Source organism: Polypterus senegalus, chromosome 15 (genome assembly GCF_016835505.1).
Source record: "Polypterus senegalus isolate Bchr_013 chromosome 15, ASM1683550v1, whole genome shotgun sequence".
In the NCBI taxonomy this organism is placed as follows: Eukaryota; Metazoa; Chordata; class Cladistia; order Polypteriformes; family Polypteridae; genus Polypterus; species Polypterus senegalus.
The window spans coordinates 54,331,180-54,358,877 of record NC_053168.1 but is presented as its reverse complement, the minus strand read 5'-3'; the positions used below and the strand labels follow the sequence as shown (position 1 = coordinate 54,358,877).

Here is a 27,698-nt window from a genome sequence, read left to right as displayed (position 1 = left end):
ATACAACTTGAAACATTACTAAGGGACTATTCAGATATTTTTAGCTCACACCCTTATGATTATGGCAGAACAAACCTGGTCACTCACAGTATCCTTACAGGGGATGCTAAGCCAATCAAATTACGTCCATATAGAGTTTCTCCAGCAACCCAGGGTCTTTTGCAACAGGAAGTGAAGAAGCTCCTGGAGCATAATATTATTGAGGAATCTCATAGCCCATGGTCGGCTCCAGTTGTATTAGTTAGGAAAAAGGATGGTACCCACAGATTTTGCGTTGATTACCGTCACCTTAATGCAGTTACTGTTAAAGACTCTCACCCACTTCCCAGGGTTGATGAAACACTGGATAGGTTATCTGGTTCCCGAATATTTAGTACTATTGGCCTTACTGCAGGATACTGGCAAATTCCACTTGATTCAAGAGACAAGGAGAAAACTGCTTTCTCTACAGGTGTTGGACTTTATCAGTTCAGAATGATGCCAATGGGTATTTCTAATGCCCCTCCAAGTTTTCAGCGCTTGATGGAGTTGGTGCTCCGTGGCTTACACTGGAGCATATGTTTAATATAACTTGACAACATTATTGTCTACAGTGAGGATTTCTCCCAACACCTTCAGCATTTACGCAAGGTTTTCCTACATTTCCGTGAATCTGGGCTCAAGCTCAAACCCACAAAGTGCCATCTGGCACGCTCCTCTGTCACATTTTTAGGCCACCACATTTCGAGTGAAGGCATTCAGCCAGATGCTACAAACACAGACAAAGTTGCATCATGGCCTGTCCCACAATCACCTACTCAGGTCAGAGCCTTTCTTGGCCTTTGTTCCTATTACAGACGATTCATTAATACGCACAAAGGTGTGCCATTCATCTGGACAGCTGAAGCAGATGAAGCCTTTCACACACTAAAACAGGCTTTAATATCCCCACCAATCATGGCATTTCCCAATCTGTCAATTCCTTTTTTTTTATACACAGATGCCTCTCTTCATGCTATTGGATCTGTTTTAGCACAACACATTGATGGTAAAGAGCATGTAATAGCATATTCTAGTCACTTGCTCTCAGCTTCAGAGAGAAAGTGGTCAACATTTGACCGTGAGCTCTTTGCTATTGTTTGGTCAGTCCGTCACTTCCGCCATTACTTAACTTTCCATCCCTTCACCATCATCACAGACCATAAACCCTTGGTTGGTCTTAAAAAGCTTCCTTTAGATCAACACCCCACAGGAAGAAGGGCACGATGGTCTATCGAGTTAGACCTTTATGACTGGCATGTTATATATTGTGATGGAGCTAAACATCTTAATGCTGATGCCCTGTCTCAGCGCCCACCTGACCCTTCCCAGGTTGCTCTGTCATCATTAACTGTCACATCAAGTACTCAAACTGCAACAGCTTCAACCCAGACTGATGTTGCTTCAACACTCACTCAGCTTCAGCTCACTGCTTCTCAAAGTTATACATCACAGCCAGTTTCAACCACTAGTCTTGTGCACATACAAGGGGATTGGAACATCGCTGAACAGCAACAGAAAGATCCTGTTCTTACAACTGTTCTCTCTTGGCTGGAGAGGGGACACCGGCCCCCTCTTTGGAGACTTCATGATGCGTTCCCTTATCTAAGGAAACTATGGTCACAGTTTGGTCGTCTTATACTAGATAATGGACTGTTGTATCGACGCTTGTGCCAACCTTCTCACAAAACAGTTAAACAAATTATTATTCCTACCTCACTGATTCCCCAAGTACTCCATTATGTTCATGGACACCCAGCAGCTGGTCATTATGGATTGGCCAAAACAATGGACAGAGCAACACAGTCTTTTTACTGGCCTTCAGACATTGCTAATTACTGTCAACAACGTGCTGCTTGTCAGTCCAGGCGGTCCCCTGTACCTTTAATTAATTATTACTGTTTAATTACTGTTTAGGTAAGGTCTGATTGTGGTTCACCTACATTGTTGTTGCTTTTATATATATATATATTTATATATTTCTGAAAAATGTTACTGAAATGAGAACATTTCTTCTGGGGTAAGGGAGTAATGTAAGCAGGAGTTCATATCAGGAAATTTCAATAAAGTTAATTGATAGATTGTTTAAGGGAAGAGAAATTTGGTGGGTGGAGTAGAGAGAGAAAGATAGAAAAAAAAACCACAGAAGTGGTTTTTGTGTAGCTCAGTGCGGTATGTCCACAGTTGTGTTCTTAAAGAAATAAATATAACTGGCAAATAGTCCACAAAACTGGGGTGACCATCTCTTTGTGCCTTTCCATACATCGAACACTCAGTCGGCTACGCTACCGAGGTCGCCCGCAAGACAAGAAGAACCGACGCCGAATTCTGGTAATACCCAATATAGTCTAAATACTATATGCATAAAATTTAATCATTAACAAACTATGAACTTAGAATATATATATTATAGTGTATTAAGAAAATACACCCGGATAATAAACCCGGGGAATGGTGTTAGAAAGTGGTCCAGAATAAGCATAATAAGTCTTAATACAATAATAGCAATAACAATAAACCAAGGGTATGATGTTGAACAGTCTCGTTTAGATTAGAGAAAAAATAATTAGATTAAAAAAAAAGTAATTAAGCAGAAACGTCTATAGCTGTAATTAAAACATAAACAGATAGCGTCCGAGTAATAATGAGGATATATAATGATAAAAACCCGTATCTTAACAAATAGATCAGACAGTAGGTTATTAATCCTTGCCATATCATTAACTGCCATGACTCACTATTATGTATCAGAATTGTCCCTGGATCAGCTTTCTTAATTCCTTTTCTGCTCCTTTCTTGCTAGTGAAGGCATAGAATTGACCCTGCAATTCCACTTTCAGTTTGGCAGGATACAAGAGGCTGTATTTGATATTGGTTTGCCGTAACCGCTGTTTAATGTTGTAGAAGGCTGTGTGTTTAGTAGCTGTTGCTTGAGAGAAATCAGGGAAGATACCAAAGTGGTTATTTTCATATATAATCTCTTGCTTGTGTCTGAGGAGTGCCATCATCCCTACCTTAAATAATAATCTTTCAAAGCGAATAATAGATCTAGCTCTAATGGTATTTGATCCGCGTACGTGATAAGTCGCTAATATCTCAGAATCTGTTTTAAAGTCCTCTCCAATTAGTTTAGAAAATAGTTTAGCTGCGAATTTCACTGGGTTTTGACTTTCTCGAATCTAAGGCAGACCTTCAATTCTGACATTATTCCTTCTGCTTTCCATCTTACAAAGCAGCCAGTTTGTCTCAGAGTTTTTTGCATTCGGAGCTGGCAGTTGTTGCTTTTTCTTCAGCACTGGCAGCTAGATTTTTGGCTGTTTCAATCCGAGTCGTAAATGTCTCCTTGACGTCCTCCAGTTGATCAGCAAGTGTACTCAGTTTAACCAAGGTTTCCTGAATGTGCTCTTCAATTTTACCCAGCATATCTTTAAAGACTTTATTGTCCTGCTGCCGCATCTGTCGCAGCTCCTGTCGCAGCTTCTCATTTGCCTTTTCCCTTGCCTTCTCATTTGCCTTCTCGCATTTCTTTATCTCTTGCATGAGCTCAGCGATCATCACCTTCAGTTCAGACAGATCAATTCTGCTTTTTTGCACCGTAGGTGAGGCGGCAGGCTCTATTGTAGCTGGTGTCCCCAATGTTCCTGGCTCGCATGGAATAATTGAAACCGCGGACTGCAAGGCCTTTTCCAGTTTCAGGTGATCTTCTCCAATCAGTGAGCTATCGAGACCTACTTCGCTCACGCTCGTATATTCACTCCCTATTTTGCTCTCAGCCGGAGACAATGTTGCAGACCGTGGTCATGAGGAGTCTGGGCTTTTGCCAGTCTGATCCAGGTCAGTCTCTGAAAGGCCGTACCTTGAACTACGTCACGCTGACCTTAGCTTGGATGTAGCTTTAGTTTTCGGTTCTTTCGGACCCCCTTTCTTGTTGGCCATGTTTATATATGCTTGCATAGACTGTAGCAGCATAGCAAGACAATATCAAGGTGGGATCTTGATCTATAGAGTCTGCCATTTTTCGTCACTGCGCTGAAAGGATTTTCCGGACAGATTACATCATCCATCCATAGGCTTCAAAGGGTTTGGCTGTTGTTCATAGAGCAGTGATACTGTACATTTGACTTTCTGTTAAGAATTAAGGCAAAGCCCCAGATTGTTTTCAAAATATGCTTCAGGTGCTTCGTTCCATTACTTGTACTTTTCAGTACCCCACCTCAAATGTGACTCACTTTGTTACTTAAACATAGCAAGAATTTCTCACTTTAAATAAATTACAGCCCTCTCTCACTCATGACTCGATTGTGAAGTTAAAAGCAAATTTTCTTTCTGCACCTTCCTTTTCTTGTCACTTCCTTCCTGCATTGCCCCAACAAGTTTAAAATGAACAGGCTTTTCCCCACAAGCTGACTATTTTTGAGCAACATCCACCTGAAAAAAATATATTTGGATGCATTGCCTTGTATGTTACAAGTTTTCAGAACTGTTTCTGCATTTAATTAGCAGTTCTCTTGTCATAAAATTCAGTATTCACCTTAATTAAGATGATTTGCATACAGAAACTACTATTTTGAAGGAAAAATACGGTAAAGGGTTCCCAAGGAACTCCACTTCTTTTTACACTTCAAAACATAATCTTATTTCCTGAGTGCTGCTACTTCTGTGTGATTGTGGATGCTGATTGTAATATAATATTCAGATATTATTATATACATTATATAATCTGAACATTTACATTTTTTAATGTACAAAAATTTACAGTTCAAAGGATGTAAGCTTGCTTTAAAAAAACTCAAACCATACTTTAATTCCATATACTGTACATAACTGGTTAATTGATTTGTTAATGGTGAATGTAGCTGTAACGTTAATTGTAAAATGATAACACTCATTTTAAAAACACCTGTTTAAAAAATGCAAAAATACATTACATTATTTTGAGGTTCCTTATTCTAAAATTCTATATGCACAGTGAAAGAGTTCATTTAATATTTTCAGTTGTCTTGTATTAATCTTTAAATAAGTTTTGGCATAATTTGGCAAAGTTTGTCTTAGTTTAAGCCAAAAAAACAAAACCCATTTTGAATGTTAAAAAACAGTTAAAAAAATATTAAAAACATTTTTTAGTGTATGAAAAGCAAAGATGAAGATAACGAGTATGAGTCTGATGAAATGGGTGAAACAGAAGATAAACTAGAAGTACTTGAAAATGAGAATGCTGGAGATTCTGAAATTAAAAGCACAAGAAGTCTCAGCAGGAGATCGAGACGACGGCGATCTACAGCTAGAGGTTCCAGACGATCAATAAAGAAGAAACAAAAGGAGGGAGAAGTGCAAATGCTTTTTAAAAGCATTCAAATGAGTGTAAGCTGTCCTATTAATGTTATATTTAGGATTTATCAGCCAGTCATACATTACACGTTCTTGACTAGCTTTTGACATTATTCAAATATATGACATATGAAGTCCACAAGGCTGTAATTATAATTTAAGATGTAAAAAAATCTGTTAAACATTTAGGCTTAATTAGATTTTTAGTATATTTTTACTTTTTTAAAGGAAGAGGAAAATCTCCCTGAGGCATCACTTTGTAGAATATTATCTCTAAATAAAAAAGTGTGGCCCTACATAATTGTTGGACTGCTGGCTTCTTTAATTGATGGAGTCGTGTATCCATGTTTTGGGATAATATTTGCAAAGATTATTGGAGTAAGTATATTTCTAATCAGTTAGATTATGCAATTGTAATGTGCAGAATTTTATTGCTTACCAGACAACTGAAGAGAATGTGGAAAGTTATTTATTATATAGTGTCAAAATTTTGCAGAACAATGAAAGGGAATTTAGTTAATTTTAAATATATTATATCAGATTGAATGCAGAGTGTATTTTAATACTCAGTCATTATTTCCTAGTTTGTGTTGATGCATCCATCCATTTTCTAACCTGCTGAATCCGAACACAGGATCACGGGGGGTCTGCAGGAGCCAATCCCAGCCAACACAGGGCACAAGGCAGGAACCAATCCCGGCAGGGTGCCAACCCACTGCAGGACACACACAAACCAGTCACTAGGGCCAATTTACAATAGCCAATCCACCTAACCTACATGTCTTTGGACTGTGGGAGGAAACCGAAATGCCCGGAGGAAACCCACGCAGACACGGGGAGAACATGCAAACTCCACGCAGGGAGGACCCGGGAAGTGAACCCAGGTCTCCTAACTGCAAAGCCACTGTGCCGCCCCTTGTTGATGCAGTAATATATATATATAATCAGACCATTCAAAAATTAAAAATATTAGCACAGTGTTTAAATTATTTAACAGTGCTTCTTTGTAATTGGGGGGGGGGGAAAAAAAAAAAAAAAAAAAAAAAAAAAAAAAAAAAAAAAAAAAAAAAAAAAAAACAAAAAAAAAAAAAAAAAAAAAAAAAAAAAAAAAAAAAAAAAAAAAAAAAAAAAAAAAAAAAAAAAAAAAAAAAAAAAAAAAAAAAAAAAAAAAAAAAAAAAAAAGATTACACCATTTAAACCACTGTAAAAAAATGGGGGAAAATACTAAGATGTAGAGGTCTTATTCTAAAATTTAAAAAAGTCGGAAAAGATTTTTCATTTTAATACCCCCCCTTTCTTTTTTTTAATAAAATTGATTTTTGGGCAGTTGGTTTAGTTAGCAAAAAAAAACCTTTTGGGGGGTATTAATTTAACATTTATATGAAAAAAATAAATAACTTATACCCCTTATTTTAAAAAAAAACGAGACTTAAAATGGGGGAATCAGTTGTAATACATCCGAAACAATTTTTCAGTACAGTAGGGGTTCAAATTAAAGAGAAAAAAGAGAAACTTTAAGGATTAAAAATTTTAATGACTGCCTTTATGAAATTTTAATTTATAGCATAATTACAAGTCTTAAAAATTAAATTCCATAATAATGAAAAAAGGTTATTTAAAAAGATTAATTTTTAAAATTTGTTATTGAAATATATTATAAAAGAAAAATCTCTTGTTTTTAAAATTTTTCACATTCTTTTTTAATTTTTGGACTGCCTGGGTAAAGAGTCAAAACCATTTTTTTATTTATTTCTGTTGGTGAATTTTATTAGTTAATTTTGCAGGTAAGTAAATTATGTAAAAATATATAAATTATTTTTTTAATGTAAATAGAACATAAATTTTTAAAATTAAATATATTAATCATGATAAGGTAATAAAATATAATATTTATTTTTGTTTTGCCCCTTTCATTTTACCTGTTGTTATAAGGACATCAGAGGAAGGTAGAAAATCTCTTTTTTCCAAAATAACCCCCCAAAATCCTGAATTTCGGGGCCCCCAACTACTTCAGAAAAAATGCCCAAAAACGGCCTGACCGAGGAGGGCCCGGGGAATACCCCTAACAAAACAGTTGTAAAAAGGAATTTTAATTTCCCAAAACCATTCAAAATTTTTTTGAAGGAAATTAATTTTCTGTTTTGTTTGTAAAATTTAAATTAAAAAAATTAAGAAAAATATTTAAAAATTTTTTCCATTTTTATTTTGGTGGGTCATTATTAATGGGGGGTTCCCCCACTTGTTTTTGGGTTTTGGATTATTTAAACCCTAAATTCTGTTTTGTGATTATATGCAAACCCAAAACCCCAATGAAGAAACTTTTAAACACCTTTAATTTTTGATGTTTTTCTTTATCGTTTTAAAATTTCGAGAACCCAAAAAAAAACAATAAAGCTTTGTATTCCCCTATTAACAAAAAAAAAAAAACACGTGGAAAGGCTGTTAAACGCTCACATTAACACATAACTAAAATTAATATAAAATCATTCAAAACATTTCCAAACAACAACTGTATACAAAAAAATCTTATTACAATTACTGTTATATACAAAAAAATTAACTCAAACAATTTAAAATAAATTAATTAATTTTATTATACAGAGAATAACAGCGTGCTTACCTCCTCTCACAGTAACACAACAAATACTGGTAGAGGCTCACACTTATGGTGTCACATAACACAACAAACAGAATAGAAAAATATAACAGGACCACAACAGGAAAACATACAACACAATGAATGTTATCAGGATTTGGTGAAGCTCCAAACAACTAAACATTTTATGTTATACACCTGTTACATTCACCCCTCCTGCAAATCACCAATATCCTGATAATCTTTCCGATTAGTCACTAAACAACATGGTTTGCTTTTGTCTGGCACAAGTATGAATGACAACTGAGTCATCTGGTTCAATTTGAAAGTTACCCTCAAAAGAAAAGGTTAAGTGGTACATGAAGTTGATCAGACTTCATAACCCCTTAGAATAATGTGACACCTGGTACGCCACATAACATTTTGCCAATATACAGAATGTATCAGAAACATATAATATAGATATCTGTATCTTATTCGTGTATGCTACCCAGCAGAAAATAAATTTAATGTTTAAAGAAAGCAAAAAGAGATGAGGAATGACTAGTAACTGAACTGGAATCACTCTTAAGAAAAGGTTTCTGAACCATAGTTTCAATGAGCCTATTGACAGATTTAACCACCCTACCAGTTTTTGTTCTAAAAGAACTAGCTGAAGTAGAAGCAGGGTTATGTACGGGTTGAGTAGCATGTGAATGTGTCACTACACCTGAAGGTAAATGTGGGACTACAGAAGAAGCAGGTTGTATAAATGGAGAGGCTGATGTTTCACTCAGATCATCAAAGGATTGATTAGATTTCTGCATAGTGTTATCTTCACATTCATTCTCACGTTTTGCCAGATAAAAGGGGCAGAATTGAAGAGCAGGAAGTCCGACAACTGTTACTATCTGTGACAGCAGGCGAATTAGAAACTAACACCCTGGACATGGGTATTTGGGTAACTTCTCCTGTACCTGCATAGCTGATATGATCCTGGTTACTATCAACAGGAGTTAAGTTAGTTTCTTCTTCATTTGCAAAAGAATTGCATATACAATCTCCAAAAGAGGTGCACGAAGATGTAGAAACTGTATCAATCTCTTCAGGATCCACATCTGAGAGGTTCTATGGCAAAAAACTAACATCTACTAGCAAGTTCCAATGTACCACTCTCTCATGTCCCAGTTCATCCTTGATCTTATAAATATTATTTTGAGAATTCCCATCCACAACAGTAAACACGGTGCTTTCCCATTTATCCATTAATTTTCTTTTGCCTCGCTCATTCTTGTTAGCCACAAGCACATGATCACTTGGTCTGAGATGGGTGCCTTTGATCTTTTTGTTGTATTGCTATGCCTGATGATACTACTCACTTAAGGAATGCTGCCGAGCAATATTCATTGCATTTTGCAAGTCGGAGAGTAAAGTCTTTGCATATGTACTATAATCAACTACAACAGGGTCCTGCAAAACTTGTTTGAACATAACATCCACAGGTAGTCTCGGAACACGACCAAACATAAGGAAAAATTGAGTATATCCTGTTGTTTCATGCACTGTAGCATTATAGACAAAAGGTAATGTCTGAATCTGCTGAGGCCATGAGTTTGTTTGTCGTAGTGGGAGGGTTAGAAGCATGTTTCCAAGTGTGCGATTGAACCGTTCTTTCCCTCCATTCCCCTTGGGATGGTACGCAGTTGTATGTGACTTTGATACTCCTGACAAATGAAACAATTCAGCTATTAAGTCACTCTCAAAATTTGCACCCTGATCAGTGTGTATCCTTTCAGGAAACCCATAAACACAAAATACATTATCCCAAAGTTTTTTTGCAATTTGCTTTGATGTTTGGTTAGCACAGGGAAATGCATGAGCCAGTTTTGTGAAATGGTCTGTAACCACAAGAACATCCACAGATCTTTGCTTGTGATCTTCTGCCGACCAGAAATCAAGGCAAACCATCTCCATAGGAGCAGAAGTCTTCATACTTTCTAATAGTGCTCGTGCAGCAGGCTCAGGGAACTTGGCAAAAACACATCTCTGACAGCATTTCACATAGGCTTTGATGTCATTTTCCATATCAGGCCAGAAAAATCGCTGTCTGGCCAGATACAGTGTTCGAGCCTGTCCCTCATGTCCTGCTAGATCATGAATGCCAGATAGTGCCTTCTCCATCAATGAATAAGGAAGAACATACTGAACTTTCTTCTTACCCTGCACAGGATCTTTAATCACTCTGTACAAGATGTCATTTCGAAATTCTAACCTATCCCATTGTTTCAGCAACCTAAGAACCTTTCAATTTGCACCATGCCGTACCCTTCGTGAAGGTTGTCTCTTTCGGATCACGAAAGTTAGCACCTTAGAAATGACAAGGTCATTTTGTTGTGCAAGTTGAAGTTGTTGCTCTGTAAATGCAGGAAAAAAACTCCTGGCCAGTGGAAAGTTGATGGACATGCTGAGCGAGACTAATAGCTCTGAACTCTGCACCTGTTTTTACCAAGTGTGTGAGGACTGACACAAAGCCTGAATCTCACTACAGTCGTAAAAAAATTTAATTTGAGTGTCTAGCTGAGGATGTGAACTGGTCTTTCCAAGTACAGTAGTTGCGGCTGGCAAGTCATTCGCAACACATCCTGCACTGTTCCTTCTGCTACCTTCTCAGCTTCACGTAATAACTGACAATATGGTTCCTTTAAAAGTCGGCTACTGATAGACTTTGTAAAGAGGTCCCAACTTAGTACATCTGCCACAACATTTTGTTTACCATAGATTTGTGTAAGGTCGAAAGTAAAAGATACCAACTCGGACACCCAACACTGCTCACATACATCAAGTTTAGGCTTAGTTAACAGATATGTAAGCGGGTTATCATTTTTGACCCGCTGTTAGTGCAAACAAAGGCTTGGCTACGGTAGAGCAGTTAGGAATAAAGTGATGGTAGTAAAATACCATTCCCAAAAATGATTTAATTCTGTGCACATAGGTAGTGCAGCCATCACCTTTCATTACATCTCATGTTGTTAGATTAGCAATAGCTTCTACCTTAGAAGGATCAACTGAAACACCAGTGCTGTCAATAATATGACCAAGAAATTTCACAGTCGTCCGCATAAAGTGACACTACTTTAGGGCAACTTTAAGATTATTCTCCCGTAACCTTTGGAACACAACCTGAGGACTACAAAGAGCATCTTCTTCCGTAGGAGAAAAAATTAAGAGATCATCCAAGCAGCATAGCAGCTTTGTGAAATTCCAATCCCCAAAAATACTGAGCATCATCCTCATAAAAGAGGCACGACTATTACATAGCCCTTGAGGCATTCTGTTGTATTCGTGTAAACCAAGAGGTGATATGAAGGCTATGTATTTGTTATCCTCTTCATGCATGGGAATGTTGAAATAACTGGAAGTAAGGTCCATTGTGCTAAAAAAAAGAATTGCCTCCTAAAGCAGCCAAGCAGTCTGCTGGATGTGGCAAAGGGTGGGCATCTTTCAAAGTTCTTGCATTCAGTCAACGAAAGTCAGTGCAAATTCGCACATTACCATCCTTCTTCCACACCATCACCAAAGGTGATGCAAACTCGCTCATTGACTTCCTAATTATGCCTTTTTCTTCCATTTCAGTTAAAACTTGCCTCAACTTCTGATAATGTGCAGGGGGCACCCTATGATATGGAAGATGAAATGGACGCTCATCGGTTAAACGGATACGATGCACAAAGCCCTTAACTTCTCCACAGTCCAAAGGATGTTTTGAAAAGATGTCTTTGTACTCGATCAGTAGTCGTACAAGCTTTTCTTTTGCGGAACTACTGATTTGGCAGTCTTCAAACTTAATATCACTGAGCCCAAACTCCGCAAGAGTAGGAGTAGTACCAGAATAGAAGCTATGGTACTTGTCGGACGAGTCTAGATTTTTGTCATCTGTCTTCATAAAAATACCTTGAAAAACTTCTAGATCCTCCACAGCTAAACATGGTGACACATTAGCTATTTTACTATTCTGTTTCAAAGTAATTGACTTATCTGAAAGATTAAGAAGCTTAACTGGAATCCATCTATCACCCCACATTGGAGTGATAATTCTGCCCACTAAAATTTTGCATGGTCTAGCATTGGATGCAATGGCCTCTACTATTACAGTACTGCCTGGAGAAACGGGTAACTTAGCAGGAAGTTTCCACCATACCAAGTATTCATTCCTAGGAAGAAGGGTTACAGCTTGTTTTAACACTACAGTCCCCACCTTAATTGGCATCATCCCATCTCTCCATCGGTCAATACAGGTCATCATATTAAGGGACTGTTCTACATCAGGGTGTGACTGGGCACCAGTTCTTGAAGCAAGGTCCAGTACTCACTGTGGCTTATCATGTGATGAAGCAAATATTTGATGACATTTGTGCCCAAAATGAGATCAACATGCTGACCTGGTACTAGTAGAGTAGGAACAACACAGGTGACACCATACAGACACATCTCTAAGTCATAAATACCTTCAGGATGTGTCTGTTGACCATTATAGCCAATCAAAACAATGTTCTTTGCTGGTTGTATTATTTCTAGTAAATGTCCTGCACCCTGAAGCAGTCATACTTATTGTACATGCCATGGAGCCTGTATCTAGCATCCCTTGAAGCTTTACTTGACCACCAACAATAACAGGAGTGTAAAACAGGTCATTAAAAGCTTGCATCTTTTGAATGCTATGAATAATCATTGTGCACCCCTCTTGTGCACCAGCAAAGCAGTCTCCCTATATATCTTCCCAATTACATTCATCTTGGAGGGTATCTAGCTGTCCACTCACACTGTTCCTCCCTAAATGTGAGCTATTCAGTTTAAAGGCTGACCATTCTCCTGAGGAACCTCACTAAAAGTTGATAGCTTTGATTCTTTTGATGGGGACAGTTTTTCTTCCAGTGCCCAGGAGTGAAACATCGTAAGCACAAATTAGATCTTCTGCAGTGTGACAAAATAGAATGCTCAGAATCACCACAAACCTTACAGGCCCTCTTGGGAAAGGAGTCGCACTGTCTGGACATGGGTGGGGAGTGAACTGACATCTGGGTTTGCTGTGTGAACATGCGGTCAAGTAAGTTAACCAAGCTCCTCATACAGTCATTTCCTGACTGCTGAGCACAATCAGGCGTGTGAACCTTTGTAGAGGAAAGTGCTGGGCAAGATTTGAATTGTTTGATCGGCAGTTCAATATCTTTTATGTGTGGACAGCCGGCTTAATAATGTAGGGAGGGTGTGATGGTGCTGTGGCATAAACTCTGGTATCCCTTTGGTATTCATCAAGTCTTTCCTGAATCTTATGTGCAGTCTACTTGTCGGATGATTTAAATTTAAAAATGTTCGAAAGAGATCGATCAGGACAATGCTTAATAAACATCATGGTAACTTCGTGACTTGAGTTGTCAATGTGGCACCCACACCGACGTAAGCACTCCTCTGCCACATCTACTGCCTTATTTAGACGTATCCAGTAATCCATTGGTTTTTCACCAGGATAAGGCAATGTGTTGTAAAAATCTGCAAAAGGCATATTGGAGTAAGTCAACTCGCTAAAATGCTGCTTGTGAGTGGTCTAAGGAAGGATTATTGCGAATTATTATTTTAACTATGTCTCCTGTTTTGCCCATCAGTCTAGCATGCATTTCCTGGGATTGCTTTTGCAAAGGGACATTTTGTTTTCTCAAACAAATACACATAAGTCCTTCCCACTCATGAACTGAGTATTTGTCAGAACCATCCCTTCTAAACAAAGGAGGTTCTTTAGCATCTGATTGCAGGACAAATTTGAAAAAGGTGCATCAGAAGATTGACTACGACCAGCTGTTTCTGCAGTTGTGCTGCTAAAGCTACTCATATTTGCCTGCAGCTGAGCTGTAATAGAATGGCTAAGTTGCTCAGCTAATTTTGTGACAAGTGTGCCTAATTCTGAACAGTCGGAGTCCAAAGGTGATGTGGAGAATTCATTGCAATATGTGGAATCAACTGGTGGTGTACTAATTAATCCAAGTCTCCTCTGTGGTGTTTCCTCTAAAGTCTTAAGTAAATAACCCCTTCCCAAACTAAAGTGATTTTCATAAGAATCTTCTTTAGATGGGTTAGTTATATTTTGGTCGTTTCCCTCCCCACCTGCAGCCATTATATTAATGATAAAAACAGTAATAATACAACAATTAAACTAAGTAAACTAAACTAATGCAGAAAGTTATTACAAAATGCTAAGCAACAGAATATTTTACTTAAATTATATCGTAACAGACAAGTTGTAAAAAAAAACAAAACTTCTTTTTTCAATCCTTGACAGTGTACCTTACAATGATGGGCTTAAGTCATAGCGTCCCACTGCAAACGAACTGCCGTTGTTTTGAAGAAAAAGGGTCACGGCACCAATGTAACCCACCGCACATGCCATACTGCTGCGTCCTGGCCTTTGGACTCGGTTAACCCGTAAAGCTTCTGCGTTGTGATTTATATGCAATGTGCCGTAAAAACCGCCACGAAAGAATACTGCAAACACCCTTTAATTCTTGATGTTTTCTCTCTCTTTTATTAATGGTCTGAAATATAAAACAGAGAATATAAAAAATAACAACTCAAGCTCTGTGAATCCTCCTCTTCTCACAGTAACACAACGAATACTGGGCAATCTAAATTGCAATGACATACATACCCATGCATAGTGAATATACAAAAATAAAAAAAAATAACATACCTGAAATATTAAACAGAGAACATAAAAAATAACAACACAAGCTCTGTGATTCCTCCTATTAACAAAAAAAAAACACATGGAAAGGCTGTTAAACACTCACATTAACACATAACCAAAATTAATATAAAATCATTCAAAACATTTCCAAACAACAACTGTATACAAAAAAAAAACTTATTACAATTACTGTTATATACAAAAAAATTAACTCAAACAATTTAAAATAAATTAATTAATTTTATTATTTTTCAGAGAATAACAGCGTGCTTACCTCATCTCACAGTAATACAATGAATACTGGGAGAGGCTCACACTGATGACGTCACATAACACAACAAATAGATTAGAAAAATATAACAGGACCACAACAGGAAAACATACAGCACAATGAATGTTATCAGGATTTGGTGAAGCTCCAAACAACTAAACTTTTTATTTTATACTCCTGTTACAATTACACAAAACTTGCAACAGGGGTTGAAGACAGAGATTGATTAGGAAATAAAGAGTTTTATCTGAGAACTGTACACTTACTTTAGAAACACTCTCTGACATTACCACTGCTTTAACTCCCAGTTCTTAATAGTACCCAAGTTATTTGAACACTTTGGCCTGCTGTTCATTCATTCAAGAGAGCAAACTGGTCTTTTTTAAGAAAATAAGCATTATCAAATGTGAAATCTTGCTAACACTCTGTCATAAGCAGATGTAATCAAAAGAACAATATGACCTGCTAGTAACAGTACTGTACAGTACTGTAAATATCTGGTGGCTCCTTGCTGTTTCCTGCATGAAACACCCAAAAAGGAGAGGAGACAAAATGTATTCTTAGAAAATGCCTGCATTCTCATTAAATTGATTTAAATGAATGTCAGAAATGTAAACACAAGTTTGGATACACAAATTCAGAGACTGTACTGAACGCGTAACAGGCCCTGGATGGCATATTTCTGGATCACCTACCTCAAGACGCCAAACAGTGCATAGTAATAAGTCTTAAGATATTAAGCACTTATCAGTTCCTCCATATATAGTATTCAGCCATTGTTTGAATAATTCTATTAATTTTGAAATTCACAATGCACTTTATGATAGTTATTCAGAATATTTGATTCAATGTAAATTACACTGCTGGTCATATTGCATAGTCACATGATCTGAGAAGTTAGCTGTAAAATTTAAAAAATGTATTCATCCATTCATCCATCTTTCCTGTTTAAAATAAGCATAGTCATGTGCTGTCAACAGTTTAGTGTAGTTCTAAAATTTATTCTTCAGGTTGTCTATGATAACAGTTTGAGAGCAATTACGCTTGACACAAGAATATTGATGTTTCCATGTTAAAAGATTCTCTAAAAAAGTATGATAATTTTTATAAACCTAAAGTACATCATTCAATAAACACTACTGCCATAGCTTATATAAAAACACTCTTGGAATAAATGTTAATTTATACAAATTCTAAAGAACTAACCACTGTTTAATGTTGATCACCCTTCAAATTTCTGACCCTGTTCTGTGTATACAGAGTCACAATTAAACAAAACCTTTTCTAGCAAAAGCAAACCCTAAATAGGGTTTGCACAAATACACACACCCACATTTCCACTCAGACTATGCCAGTTGAGTGCCAGCTGTCTTTGACTAATGAAGTGAGAGTCTTATGAGGAAAGCATCATGAATACAAGAAGACCTTGCAAACTGCACTCAAAGGACATTCCAAATGTGAATCATATAGGGACAAACTGGTATAAAATGGCAACAAAGTATCTTTTTCTTGATAATGTCAAAATAATGCTAATATGACTTCAAAGCTAAGAATACATGATATAAATGTGATTCAGCTTCCCCTGATTAGCAGAATAATTCAGTTATACACTTTTTAGACTCTTCTTACAATAATTACTTCAACACTATATTCAGTTTTCCAAGATACTCCAATGTACTCATCACAATTTAACATAACAAATCAGAATCTTTATAGCCATTGCTTTTTTGTTATCATTTAGGCAAGTGTCATAGCTTTGTTATTTCTTTATTTGGGTGAGATCTCCATCTTTACAAAAGCTAAATATCCCCTAATAATCAACCATTTATCTATCTATCTATCTATCTATCTATCTATCTATCTATCTATCTATCTATCTATCTATCTATCTATCTATCCTATATTTATTAATATACACTGTAATTTGTATTAATTACACTGTAATTTTAGAATTGCAATATGAAATGTCATGTAACAAGACAGTAAAGAAATGTACACACCTGCCTTAGAGATCAAATGTTAATATTTGCAAAGGTGCAGTTTATACCTCTCTGTGGTGCTTTTGTCATCTAGATGAAAAATTTTATATTTTTGTTAAGTTTTCTGTAATAGAATGCAACCTTATTTCTTTCCATTTTATTGAATAAAAGAAGGTACAATAAAATAAAATTGATTTGTCATGTAGGGTCCCTATTTGGGCGGCACGGTGGCGCAGTGGTAGCGCTGCTGCCTCGCAGTTAGGAGACCTGGGTTCGCTTCCCGGGTCCTCCCTGCGTGGAGTTTGCATGTTCTCCCCGTGTCTGCGTGGGTTTCCTCCGGGCACTCCGGTTTCCTCCCACAATCCAAAGATATGCAGGTTAGGTGGGTTGGCGATTCTAAATTGGCCCTAGTGTGTGCTTGGTGTGTGGGTGTATTTGTGTGTGTCCTGCGGTGGGTTGGCACCCTGCCCAGGATTGGTTCCTGCCTTGTGCCCTGTGTTGGCTGGGATTGGCTCCAGCAGACCCCCGTGACCCTGTGTTCGGATTCAGCGGGTTAGAAAATGGATGGATGGATGGATGGGTCCCTATTTTCCCCTTTTTATTATTTATTGTGTATGCTTAACCACAATGCCCAAAATTCATTATACTATCATGATACTATTATAGTTACCACTCTGTGGTCAGATACACTGCTTCAGTTCAGCACTTAATCCCGCTTCTTTATCTATAGACAATTAGACAGAGTAAAAGAACAGACAGGAGAAAAAACTACAGCTTGTACTATGTATTATAGGTAATACATTTTATTATAACTAGTGCCATAAAAGCAAATAGAATTTGGCGTTGTAAATCAAGACCATACAACCTAATGTATAATTTAGATGTGCAATTTCAGGTGGTGCACTAACTTATAGTTGCACTCAATTCTTCCTGGTCAGCTCATCATCTGCACAGGCGCAGGCAGCCTGCTTGTCCATTTTCCTTGCTTTTTAAAAAGTATTACAAGTAAAATGCTAATTCTACAAATAAAGACATACAAAGTATTTATCAGCTTATATGTAACATATCACTCCATGCACTAATAGGTTAATTTTAACACATTTCCATAATGGGTAATTATTTCCCAAATTTTAAAATTGAATATAATGAAGACAGTAATAATAATATTCACATCTTTATTTTCCAGGGATACACATTTGGAGTGTCTGGTGAGACTCTGACTTTAAAACTGAGATCACTTTCTTTTAAAGCAATATTGAGACAAGTATGTATTTTTTTTTTTTCTGAATAATATAAACGGAATGAAATGCACTTTCTGATTAGTAATACTTCTATACAAAATAATGTTGTATGTTAATATAATACAAATATAATGTAAAAAATTAATATATTTGTAATTGATGAGCAAATACCTGAATGAATATCTGCTTATGGATTTGTGTAATCTGTTTATCATACATTATACAGGTGTTTTAATTAATGTGTAATTTTTTTGTTTGACAATTTGTCCTGACTTAATTATTTTAACAATTTGATTAGCCCAACCATCATGGCTTTGAATCCTATACTTGATCAGTCCGTGTGAAGCTTGCATGTTCCCTCCATTTCTGCAAGGGGAGTTCTTCCCACATTGGGTTAATTAGTGGCTCCAGATTGGTTGTATGACTGAGGGTGTGTGCATAAGTGGACCTGATGTCATGTCTGGGAATGGTCCCAACTTTGGACCAAACAGAATCTGGCCCAATGCCCCCAAATTGGACCAAAACATAAGCATTTATAATGCAATACGTATGCTATGTGCAAATTAGCAGAATGTCATGAACCATAAAAACAATGTAAAACTATCACTTGGTTAGACAGAAATATAGTAACAGGTAAACTAGAAATGCTTCATTCATTCACAAATTGAATCAAAAATATATATATATATATGAGCAGTTTATTTGTTAATTTAATTTCACCTTAAATTGTCAGATATCTTGATTCCTGAAAAATATGTGACAGTTATTTGTAAGTGTATTTAGTGTAGGTTGCAGTTACAAAACATGTTAACATGTTAATTTAATATTATAATAGGAGATCAGTTTTTTTGATGATCATAAGAATAGTGTTGGTGTTTTGATAACAAGACTTGCAACTGATGCCTCCCTTGCCAAAGGGGTAAGTACTATCTGTGGAGAATAATGCTTATGAAAAAGTTAATCTACAAAACTTGAGTAATAAAAAGAAAAATATAGTGTTATGTGTTGCTTTTCTTTCTTTTTCTTTAATATCTAGGGTGGTGGTGCAAGACTTGGACTACTTACTAAATGTATTTGTACTCTCTTAGTTGCTGTAATCGTTGCATTTGTGTTTAGCTGGCAGTTAACTCTCCTTATCTTAGCCTGCATTCCATTTCTTGTTGGAGCCAACTTCATTCAAATGAAATCTGTGGCTGGCCATACTTCCAAGGATCAAAGTGCTCTAGAAGCCTCTGGAAAGGTATTTGCTTTTTTGTTCAATAAATTTTAAATTAAAATTGTGTGCTATATGTGAACACACTACTAAAAAAAAAAGAAATTGCAAAATGTACTGTTGTGTCAAATTAGGAAGTATTACTGTACCACAGTCAGCAGATTTAATGGGTGCCTAGTACTGGTTTGTGCATTTTTGTGTATAAACTACAATATTGCATGTTTTTCACTGTGAAGCATTGTAGTTATACATACAGGTGAAGGTCTGAGAAAAATGAAAACAAAGGCAATGATCTACGTATATTTATAAAAGATAATTACAGCAAAACTTGTAATTTTCAGATATTCAAATGTTATAAGTATTCCTTATGAACTCAACTTTATAAAACATTTGGTTAATAATTCAAGATCAATTTAGTCAGGCACTACCTAAATCTAAAAAGCACTGGCACATACCATTCTAATTAAATTACAACACAGCTTCTCTAGGCACATACTGTGACCAAAACAAATTTTGTGAACACCTTCAGAAAACAGATTTCAATATTTATATATAGAAAAAGTTAAGTTGACATCACAGTACATGACACGGTGTGAGCTCTAGTAGGAAAACATGTCAAATGTAATAACTGCTGCTGCTTTCTCATTGAAAATTAGGGTGTCAAACTATATGACTAGGAATTGTAAGGGGTGATTGATTACACAATTCCATCCCAACTTTTTGTCAAAAGTCAAGGCCTACTGTTATACTGCAAACAGAAATATATATTGACTATAAAAAAGTTCGACAAGTGTATGTATGTATATAACACAGTATATACAGTATCTTCCTGTCTGGTTTGAAGCCTGGTGGGTAAGTGACTGTTGGGTCGATCGAGGAAGGGCAAAGAACAGCATGGAGGACTGACTAAATATTAGTCAATCCATGTTTTTTTATTTGTCATTGTATTTATCTATACTAATAAAAGGCAAAGCCCTCACTCACTCACTGACTCATCACTAATTCTCCAACTTCCCGTGTGGGTGGAAGGCTGAAATTTGGCAGGTTCATTCCTTACAGCTTCCTTACAAAAGTTGGGCAGGTTTTATATCGAAATTCTACGCGTAATGGTCATAACTGGAAGCTGTTTTTCTCCATTTACTGTAATAGAGATGAGCTTGAACGCCGTGGGGGCGGAGTTTCGTGTGACTTCATCACGCCTTCACGTAATCACGCAGTACATAGAAAACCAGGAAGACCTCCAAAAAGCGCTGAAGAAAACATGCATTATATAATTTAGAAGGCAGCGAAACAACAAGCGAGCGAGTGACATATACAACCATATTTATGAGTTCTGCTACTTTGGAAACAAAGCACGATGTAAACCTACACTTTAAATTAAGTTCATAGACAGGCTGCCGCTGGCGTTTGTAATTTAGTGCCTAACCATATAAGGCCGTCCGTCAGCAATCCAATAGCAAACTCCAACTAAATATTCACGGGTGAAGGACTGTCCTTATGCAGAGGAAGATGAGATGGTCAGGGTGGTGTTTGACACAAACTCAGCGAAACTGCGAGAGAAAGTTTTAAGTGCCAGGACTAAGGTAACATTAAATACAGCCATGGACATAGCACGAGATGGCACCAGCACAGCTGGGAAACTTCGATGCATGTACACCGAGCGGCTCACGTGAACTGACGCAGTGCACAGATAAAAAGCAACAGTTCCAAAGAGCGCTGAACAAAAACCGAATTACACAATATGAAGCGTCTCATACATACAAGCATATTCATAAATCCAGCTACTGCGGAAACAAAGCACACGGTGGAAAAAGTTAATGTCCCGCTACTTGAACACAACACATCCTACAAGTACGAACCTGATTGAAAGAAATAATGATAATCAAATCCTTGATGACAGCAACACTCAGTAACACTCACAAAACAAATACTGTATATTGACAGTCATGTTACGTTATTTTTAAAATGTTCCCTTTTCTTTTTCTAGCTTTTTAACACACTACTTCTCCGCTGCGATACACGGGTATATATATATGTGTATATATATCCCGATCTACATACTAATGGATACTTTATTTGCCATCAAAAAGTAAAGTAAAGTAAAAAAGTAAGAGCGAGGGGAGGATGACTTATTGAGGCATGCAGGCTGTAGTGCGCGTCAACTCTATCTGAATTGCGCGATCACATTTAAAAAAATATATATTTTCAGGTTCTATTTAGTCCATATGTGTCAAACTCAAGGGCCACATCCGGCCCTGTGTGTAATTATATCCGCCCCAGATCATTTTATATACTGTATTATTGTTATTAATGGCCCGGTATATGAAGCGCTGGTAACACAATAAACTACAGATCCCATAATGCAGCGCTTCAGCTGCCTTGCCGAACACTTACCGCGTTAATCAAGTCTAGCTTATGCTGCTGCAAGTTATTGCGAAGCTAGCTCACACGATGCTGAAGAGAAAAGTTGATTCTAAAAATAGAGCCTTTAAAAACCGATGGGAGGCTGAGTATATGTTTACTGAACCCGTGTGTCTCATTTGTGGAGCTAATGTGGCTGTAATTACAGAATTTAATCTAAGACGGCACTATGAGACAAAACATCGGGTAACCTGAATGCAATGCAGAAGATACAGAAAGCAGAATAATTAAATAAGAATCTGACACTTCAGCGGACGTTTTACCCGTGCACAATCACAAAGTGATTTCAAGTGAAGCTGCTTTTATGGGAGACACAAATGCACCAGTGCAATTTGCCCCACTTTCCCTGTTGCCAAGTAATGTTGAACCAAGTCGTCACTACGGTGTTCCCAAATACGCACTTTGCTGATAAACTGAGCGCACTGAGTTTGCACGGCGCTTTGGTGACTTTGAAGAACAAAAAGTCCGTCATGCGGCTCGAACCTTGTGCATGTTTGGAAGCACATATCTGTGTGAGAAGCTCTTCTCAGTGATAAAGACTAACAAAACAGCACACAGGAGTCGCCTCACTGATGAGCACCTGCAATCCATCCTGAGAATCTCCACAACACAGAACCTCACACCAAACATAAACAAACTTGTTGCCAAAAAAAGATGCCAGGCGTCCAGCTCTAAAATGAGATATGAGCAAAGACAACTGAATGATTTGATTTGTTATTGCTGAAAGGAACACATTTTATTTATATTTCTAGGTTTTGTTATGCAGCATGTAAATATTTGAATTTGTATAATTTTGACAGGATATATTTTTTATGGAGAGCAAAGTCTTTTGGGATATTTAAAATTTAAAAAAGTTTATTTTTTATATAAAATTACATAAGAGTAAAGAAATGTGAATGTTCTTTTAACGTTTACTTTATTTCTAACTTGTATAATTTAGACAGGATATATTTTTATGGAGAGCAAAATATTATAAGTTGTTTAAGGTTTGTGTTGATTTATTCCTGAATAATATTCCTGTCTGTTTTTACCATTCCTACCAAAGATATTTCTGTCGACTAAATAAAAATTCCTTGTATTTAAAATTTAAATAGAACTTGAACAAATACGATAGTTCATAATATCCACGCAGACTTGCACGTAAGAGCGGGAGTTATTCGTTTTAACAAGCAGCGTATTGCACTGATACGAAATAGCTGTGTGTGTATATATGTAGATATGTATGTATATGTATATATATGTTTATATATGTGTGTGTATGTATATATATATATGTATTTGTGTGTATATATGTGTGTGTATGTATGTATGTTGTGTGTATGTATATATATGTGTATATATGTAGATATATATGTATGTATATATGTGTGTGTGTAAATATATATATATATATATATATATATATATATATGACAGCAACACTCATCACTCACAACAGTGACAAAACAATTACATTGACGTTGATGTTACGTTATTTTCAAAATGTTTCCTTTTCTTTTTCATTGCTTCTTTAACACACTACTTCTCCGCTGCGAAGCGCGGGTATTTTGCTAGTCTGTAATAAAGCAACATGTCCTTTTTTTGGCTGAGGCCAGAAAAGTGATTGGATGAAGAAATAAGGCTTACAGTTCATGCAAATGAACGCTGTCAGCATAACAGCACCAGTGAACAACCTGTAGCTATAAACATGCAGATAAAGAAGCTGGCGATGAATGCAGATGATGAGGTGGCCTGCACAGGAAAAAGAGACTGGGTGATATGCAATGTGGAAAATCAGCTATGAAATGTATAAAGTAAAGTTAAGCATAACTCTTAACTTTGTTCCAGCTGCTGCAGCTGTCATTGACTGTAGGTGTTGCTTCGCTAGAAAGAAAAGTTTAAACACTAGTCAAACTCAGTTAAGGGGTCCCCGGTTTTTAACCTTACTCCTTCATAAAAAGTTTTCTTCCCTTGGTTGTCTACATTTAAGACTGATGCTTCTTCTTTTCTGTACCCACGGAAAGGTCACTACCATACATATACAGGTATAATATCAAACATAGTACTGACAATTACATACCTGTATTTTTCCCGTGAAAGCATATTACCAGCAATTATTATCTTCCACTTCAACTAGTACATAAAACCACCCAAAAATTAAAATAAATCCATTCATTGCATGGGTTGCCTAAATGTGTAGCCAGTAAACAACATTGCTGTTTGTAATGATTTAAAATAAAACATGATTCTGTGTTAGAACTTTATTGTCTGGCTGTTGGCATGGAAAAAATTAAAGTTTGAACATATAACTGCTGAAAAACACTAAAATAAATGCTTGAGTGAAGAAACAACATAAAAAAAGAAAACAAGAAACATCTAACAAGAAGAAGAATATATACTCAAAATTTACATTATGTCTAGTAATTACATGTTTCGTTTAAAAAGAAAAGACAGCAGAAACATTTTACTCATGTGCAATTGTATACTGTATACCATGTTCAAGAGTTAAGAGCTTCAGTCAACTAATAATATTAGCCCCTGGTAAAAATAATAAAACATATTATTTACAGAAAAGTACTTAATTACGTAGTACTTTTCATACATCAAGTTAGCTAATGGCAATATAACTGAGACGCATTATCTTACAAACATTCCCATGTGATGCCGGGTAACAAAGCTAGTATATATAGAGTCTTGAACAGATGTCAGTATTAACAGAAGCGGATGTTCTGGTAAAATATTTGTAATAACAATGCATATAATTTTCCATGAAGTTATAAAAAAACACAACAGCATTTGCAAGTTTATCTCAAAATGAAGTTGATCTTGAGCAAAGATCTGTGTTTATGACTCTATCTTGCCTAGCTTAAACATGATCCATAGCAGGTTATGTTGATGTTAGGGACATAAATTATCATCTTCACTTTTACAAAATGTACTTGTATGAAGCTGACACACTCTAGAAGAATACTCTATGAACAGACAGGTCAAAAATTTAATTATTAGGCTAACAAGGTCCACCATTGTATCTTGAGAAAAGCTAAGACTGCATTCCATGATGAAAACATCTACTAACAGTTTTGCATTTTTTTTTTGTTACTCCAAGACTAAGGTAATCTGCCATCACTGAAGAAATGTTGAATTCTGCTCAGTATCAAAAGAGTATTCAGGAGAATTCTGGTTGTCTATTACCTGAAGCAGGTTGAACAATAATAAACTGAGAGTTTTTGAAGACATAGTTAAAATGCAAACCTAAACCACTGCAGAAATCTACAAATGTCACTTTGACATTAAATATGGGAAATATCTAATTTTAATTAGTGCCAATGAATCTATCACAAAAGGCACTTATTTTATTTTTTCAGTTACATTAGGGTTTGATAGTTTGATTGATCTGATAATATTCACCTTAAAAAATATGCAATAATGATTAAAATCAGTATTTTTCTCAATGTATAAAAGCTTCACTGAGACTCAATGATAATGAAGAATGAGAGAAACCGTTTTAAAGAAGAATTTCTAACACAAGTTCATTGTTAAAAAAACAGGCTAATATAGATAATATCACAAGCCTGTAGTATCTATACTAATAAAAGGCAAAGCCCTCACTGACTGACTGACTCACTCACTGACTCATTACTAATTCTCCAACTTCCCGTAGGTGGAAGGCTGAAATTTGGCAGGCTCATTCCTTACAGCTTACTTACAAAAGTTAGGCAGGTTTCATTTTGAATTTCTATGCGTAATGGTCATAACTGGAACCTACTTTCGTCCATATAAACGGCCATAGCCTGCAGTTCGTCGCCCTGTGAGGCGGAGTTGAGTCCCGCATCATAACGCTCCCACATAATTGAGTGCCTTAACATATAAGGTAAATATTCACGGGTGAAGGACTGTGTTTAGCATATTCATAAGTGCAGCTACTGCGGAAACCCTCTGACACTGAACAAGCCTTTGTACACATATCAATAGGAAAGCAAGGTGTAAAACTTAAGTTTAAATTACGTTCGTAGACACGCTGCCGCTAAATATTCGCAGGCAAATCCACAACTTAATACCAGGAATGCCTGTTAAACATCTTAGATTCATGTGTACTGATTTGGGTAGTGATAACTTCGATGAATGAAACCTGTTCAAAAAACGCATTACACAATTGAGAAGACAGCAAAACAATATGAACCGAGTGACACATACAAGCATATTCATAAGTGCAGCTACTGTGGAAACAAAGCACGGTGTAAACCTTAAGTTTAAATTAAGTTCATAGACATGCTGCCGGTGGCGTTTGTCATGCCTACAACGAATACGATATTCACTGAGATACAAGTTTAATGAGAAGACGCAGGGTGTACACGAGACTTTTGATCACTTTGTAAGGGAGTTAAAATTGCTGGTGAAGGACTGTGCTTATGTAAACGAATAAAAAAGCAAGGTGTAAAGCTTATGTCTAAATTAGGTTCATAGACACGCTGCCGCTGGCGTTTGTCATGCCTAAGACAAATACGGTATTCGCGAGATACAAGTTTACAGAGAGGATGCAGTGTATAAACGAGACTTTTGATCACTTTCTAATGGAATTAAAATTGCTGGTGAAGGGCTGCGCTTATGCAAACGAAGATGAGATGGTCAAGGATAGAATAGTGTTTGGCACAAACTCAGTGAAAGTGAGAGAAAAACTTTTAAGTGCTGGATCTGAGCTAAAATTAAATAAAGCTGTGGACATTGCAAGATCGCACGAGATATTTGCTAGATACAAGTTTAATGAGAAGACGCAGGGTATAAAGCCTCGATGCTAAAGATCTGTCGAAGTCATGGAGAACATGGAAGGACTAGTTCACATTATACATAGAACTTGCAATGCCGGAGGCAGAGGAAAACACTAAGGTCAGATTATTCCATTATCTTATTGGAGAGAGTGGCAGAGAATTTTGTCAGGTGCTGACTGATGATGTAAGACCTGATGAGTTAACCATGAGCTTAATCAGTGGTGGGCTGTCAGGGCCTGCAAGGCCTTCTCTGCTGGCCTAAAAAAATATCTGAATCACAAACTGATGTTAATTATATTTTGTCTATGAATACTTATTAAATAATTCAAAATAGTCTGTCCGCTTCCTTTCATAGCTTTTCTGATGGTTGTGCTGCTTCCGGACATGTATTTTCGTATTAAAGCGTTTAACCAATCACATTTCAGCCATCATTTGTTGCCAGGCAGAGTCAAAGTCAAAGAGGCCTTCCAATCCGTTCTACAGGCCCTCTAATACAAAATAAATGTCGATTAAACTGTTGCTTCAACCAATCAGATTTTGAGTTTGTGTCAGTAGGGCCCTCTAGCAGGCGTACAACAACGTCACCATATTCAGACCCATTGATTGGATAGAAGCCAATATGAGGAACTCTATGAGGCCACTGAATGCACCGCAGGTGCTCAGAGCGCATAAACACATCAAGTGCAAGATCCTCGCGTGCACCGCCAACTCCATGGCAGGATTCTGGACAATATTATTTGCCAGACATAGACCAGATTTCAAGACCACGCTTGATGACAGCAACACTCATAACAGTGACAAAACAATTACATTGACAATCAGGTTATGTTATTTTTAAAATGTTTCCTTTTCTTTTTCATAACTTCTTTAACACATTACTTCTCCGCTGCAAAGCTGGTATTTTGCTAGTTTAAGATATTTGGCATAGTGGTTAGCACTGATGTTATGTGGATCCACGATTCTGGGATTAAAATACACTCCCAGTCATTATTTTTGTACAATGCACATATTCTCCCTTATACCGTATCTGTGAAGGATTTCCTAAAACATCACTAAAAGGCACATGTGTCATGTTTATTGGTGGTTCCAAGTTGGCCCTATGTGAGTGTGGATGTGTGTATGAGTGAGCCTGGCAATGGTCCAATATCTTGCCCAGGGCTGATCCTTGCCA

At 36.7% G+C, this 27,698-nt stretch overlaps 2 protein-coding genes across 2 annotated transcripts in view; both read left to right on the top strand.

Moving 5' to 3' along the window:
- The window catches only part of LOC120516128 (ATP-dependent translocase ABCB1-like), a 506,684-nt gene that overhangs the window by 440,708 nt on the left and 38,278 nt on the right, over positions 1 to 27,698 (top strand). The window lies entirely within an intron of this gene.
- On the top strand, positions 3,806 to 5,753 carry LOC120516130 (ATP-dependent translocase ABCB1-like). The gene is made up of 3 exons (XM_039737592.1): positions 3,806 to 3,852; positions 5,143 to 5,379; positions 5,575 to 5,753. The coding sequence occupies exons 2-3, from the start codon at positions 5,146 to 5,148 to the stop codon at positions 5,746 to 5,748; spliced, it is 408 nt and encodes a 135-aa protein (XP_039593526.1). The 5' UTR covers positions 3,806 to 3,852; positions 5,143 to 5,145; the 3' UTR covers positions 5,749 to 5,753.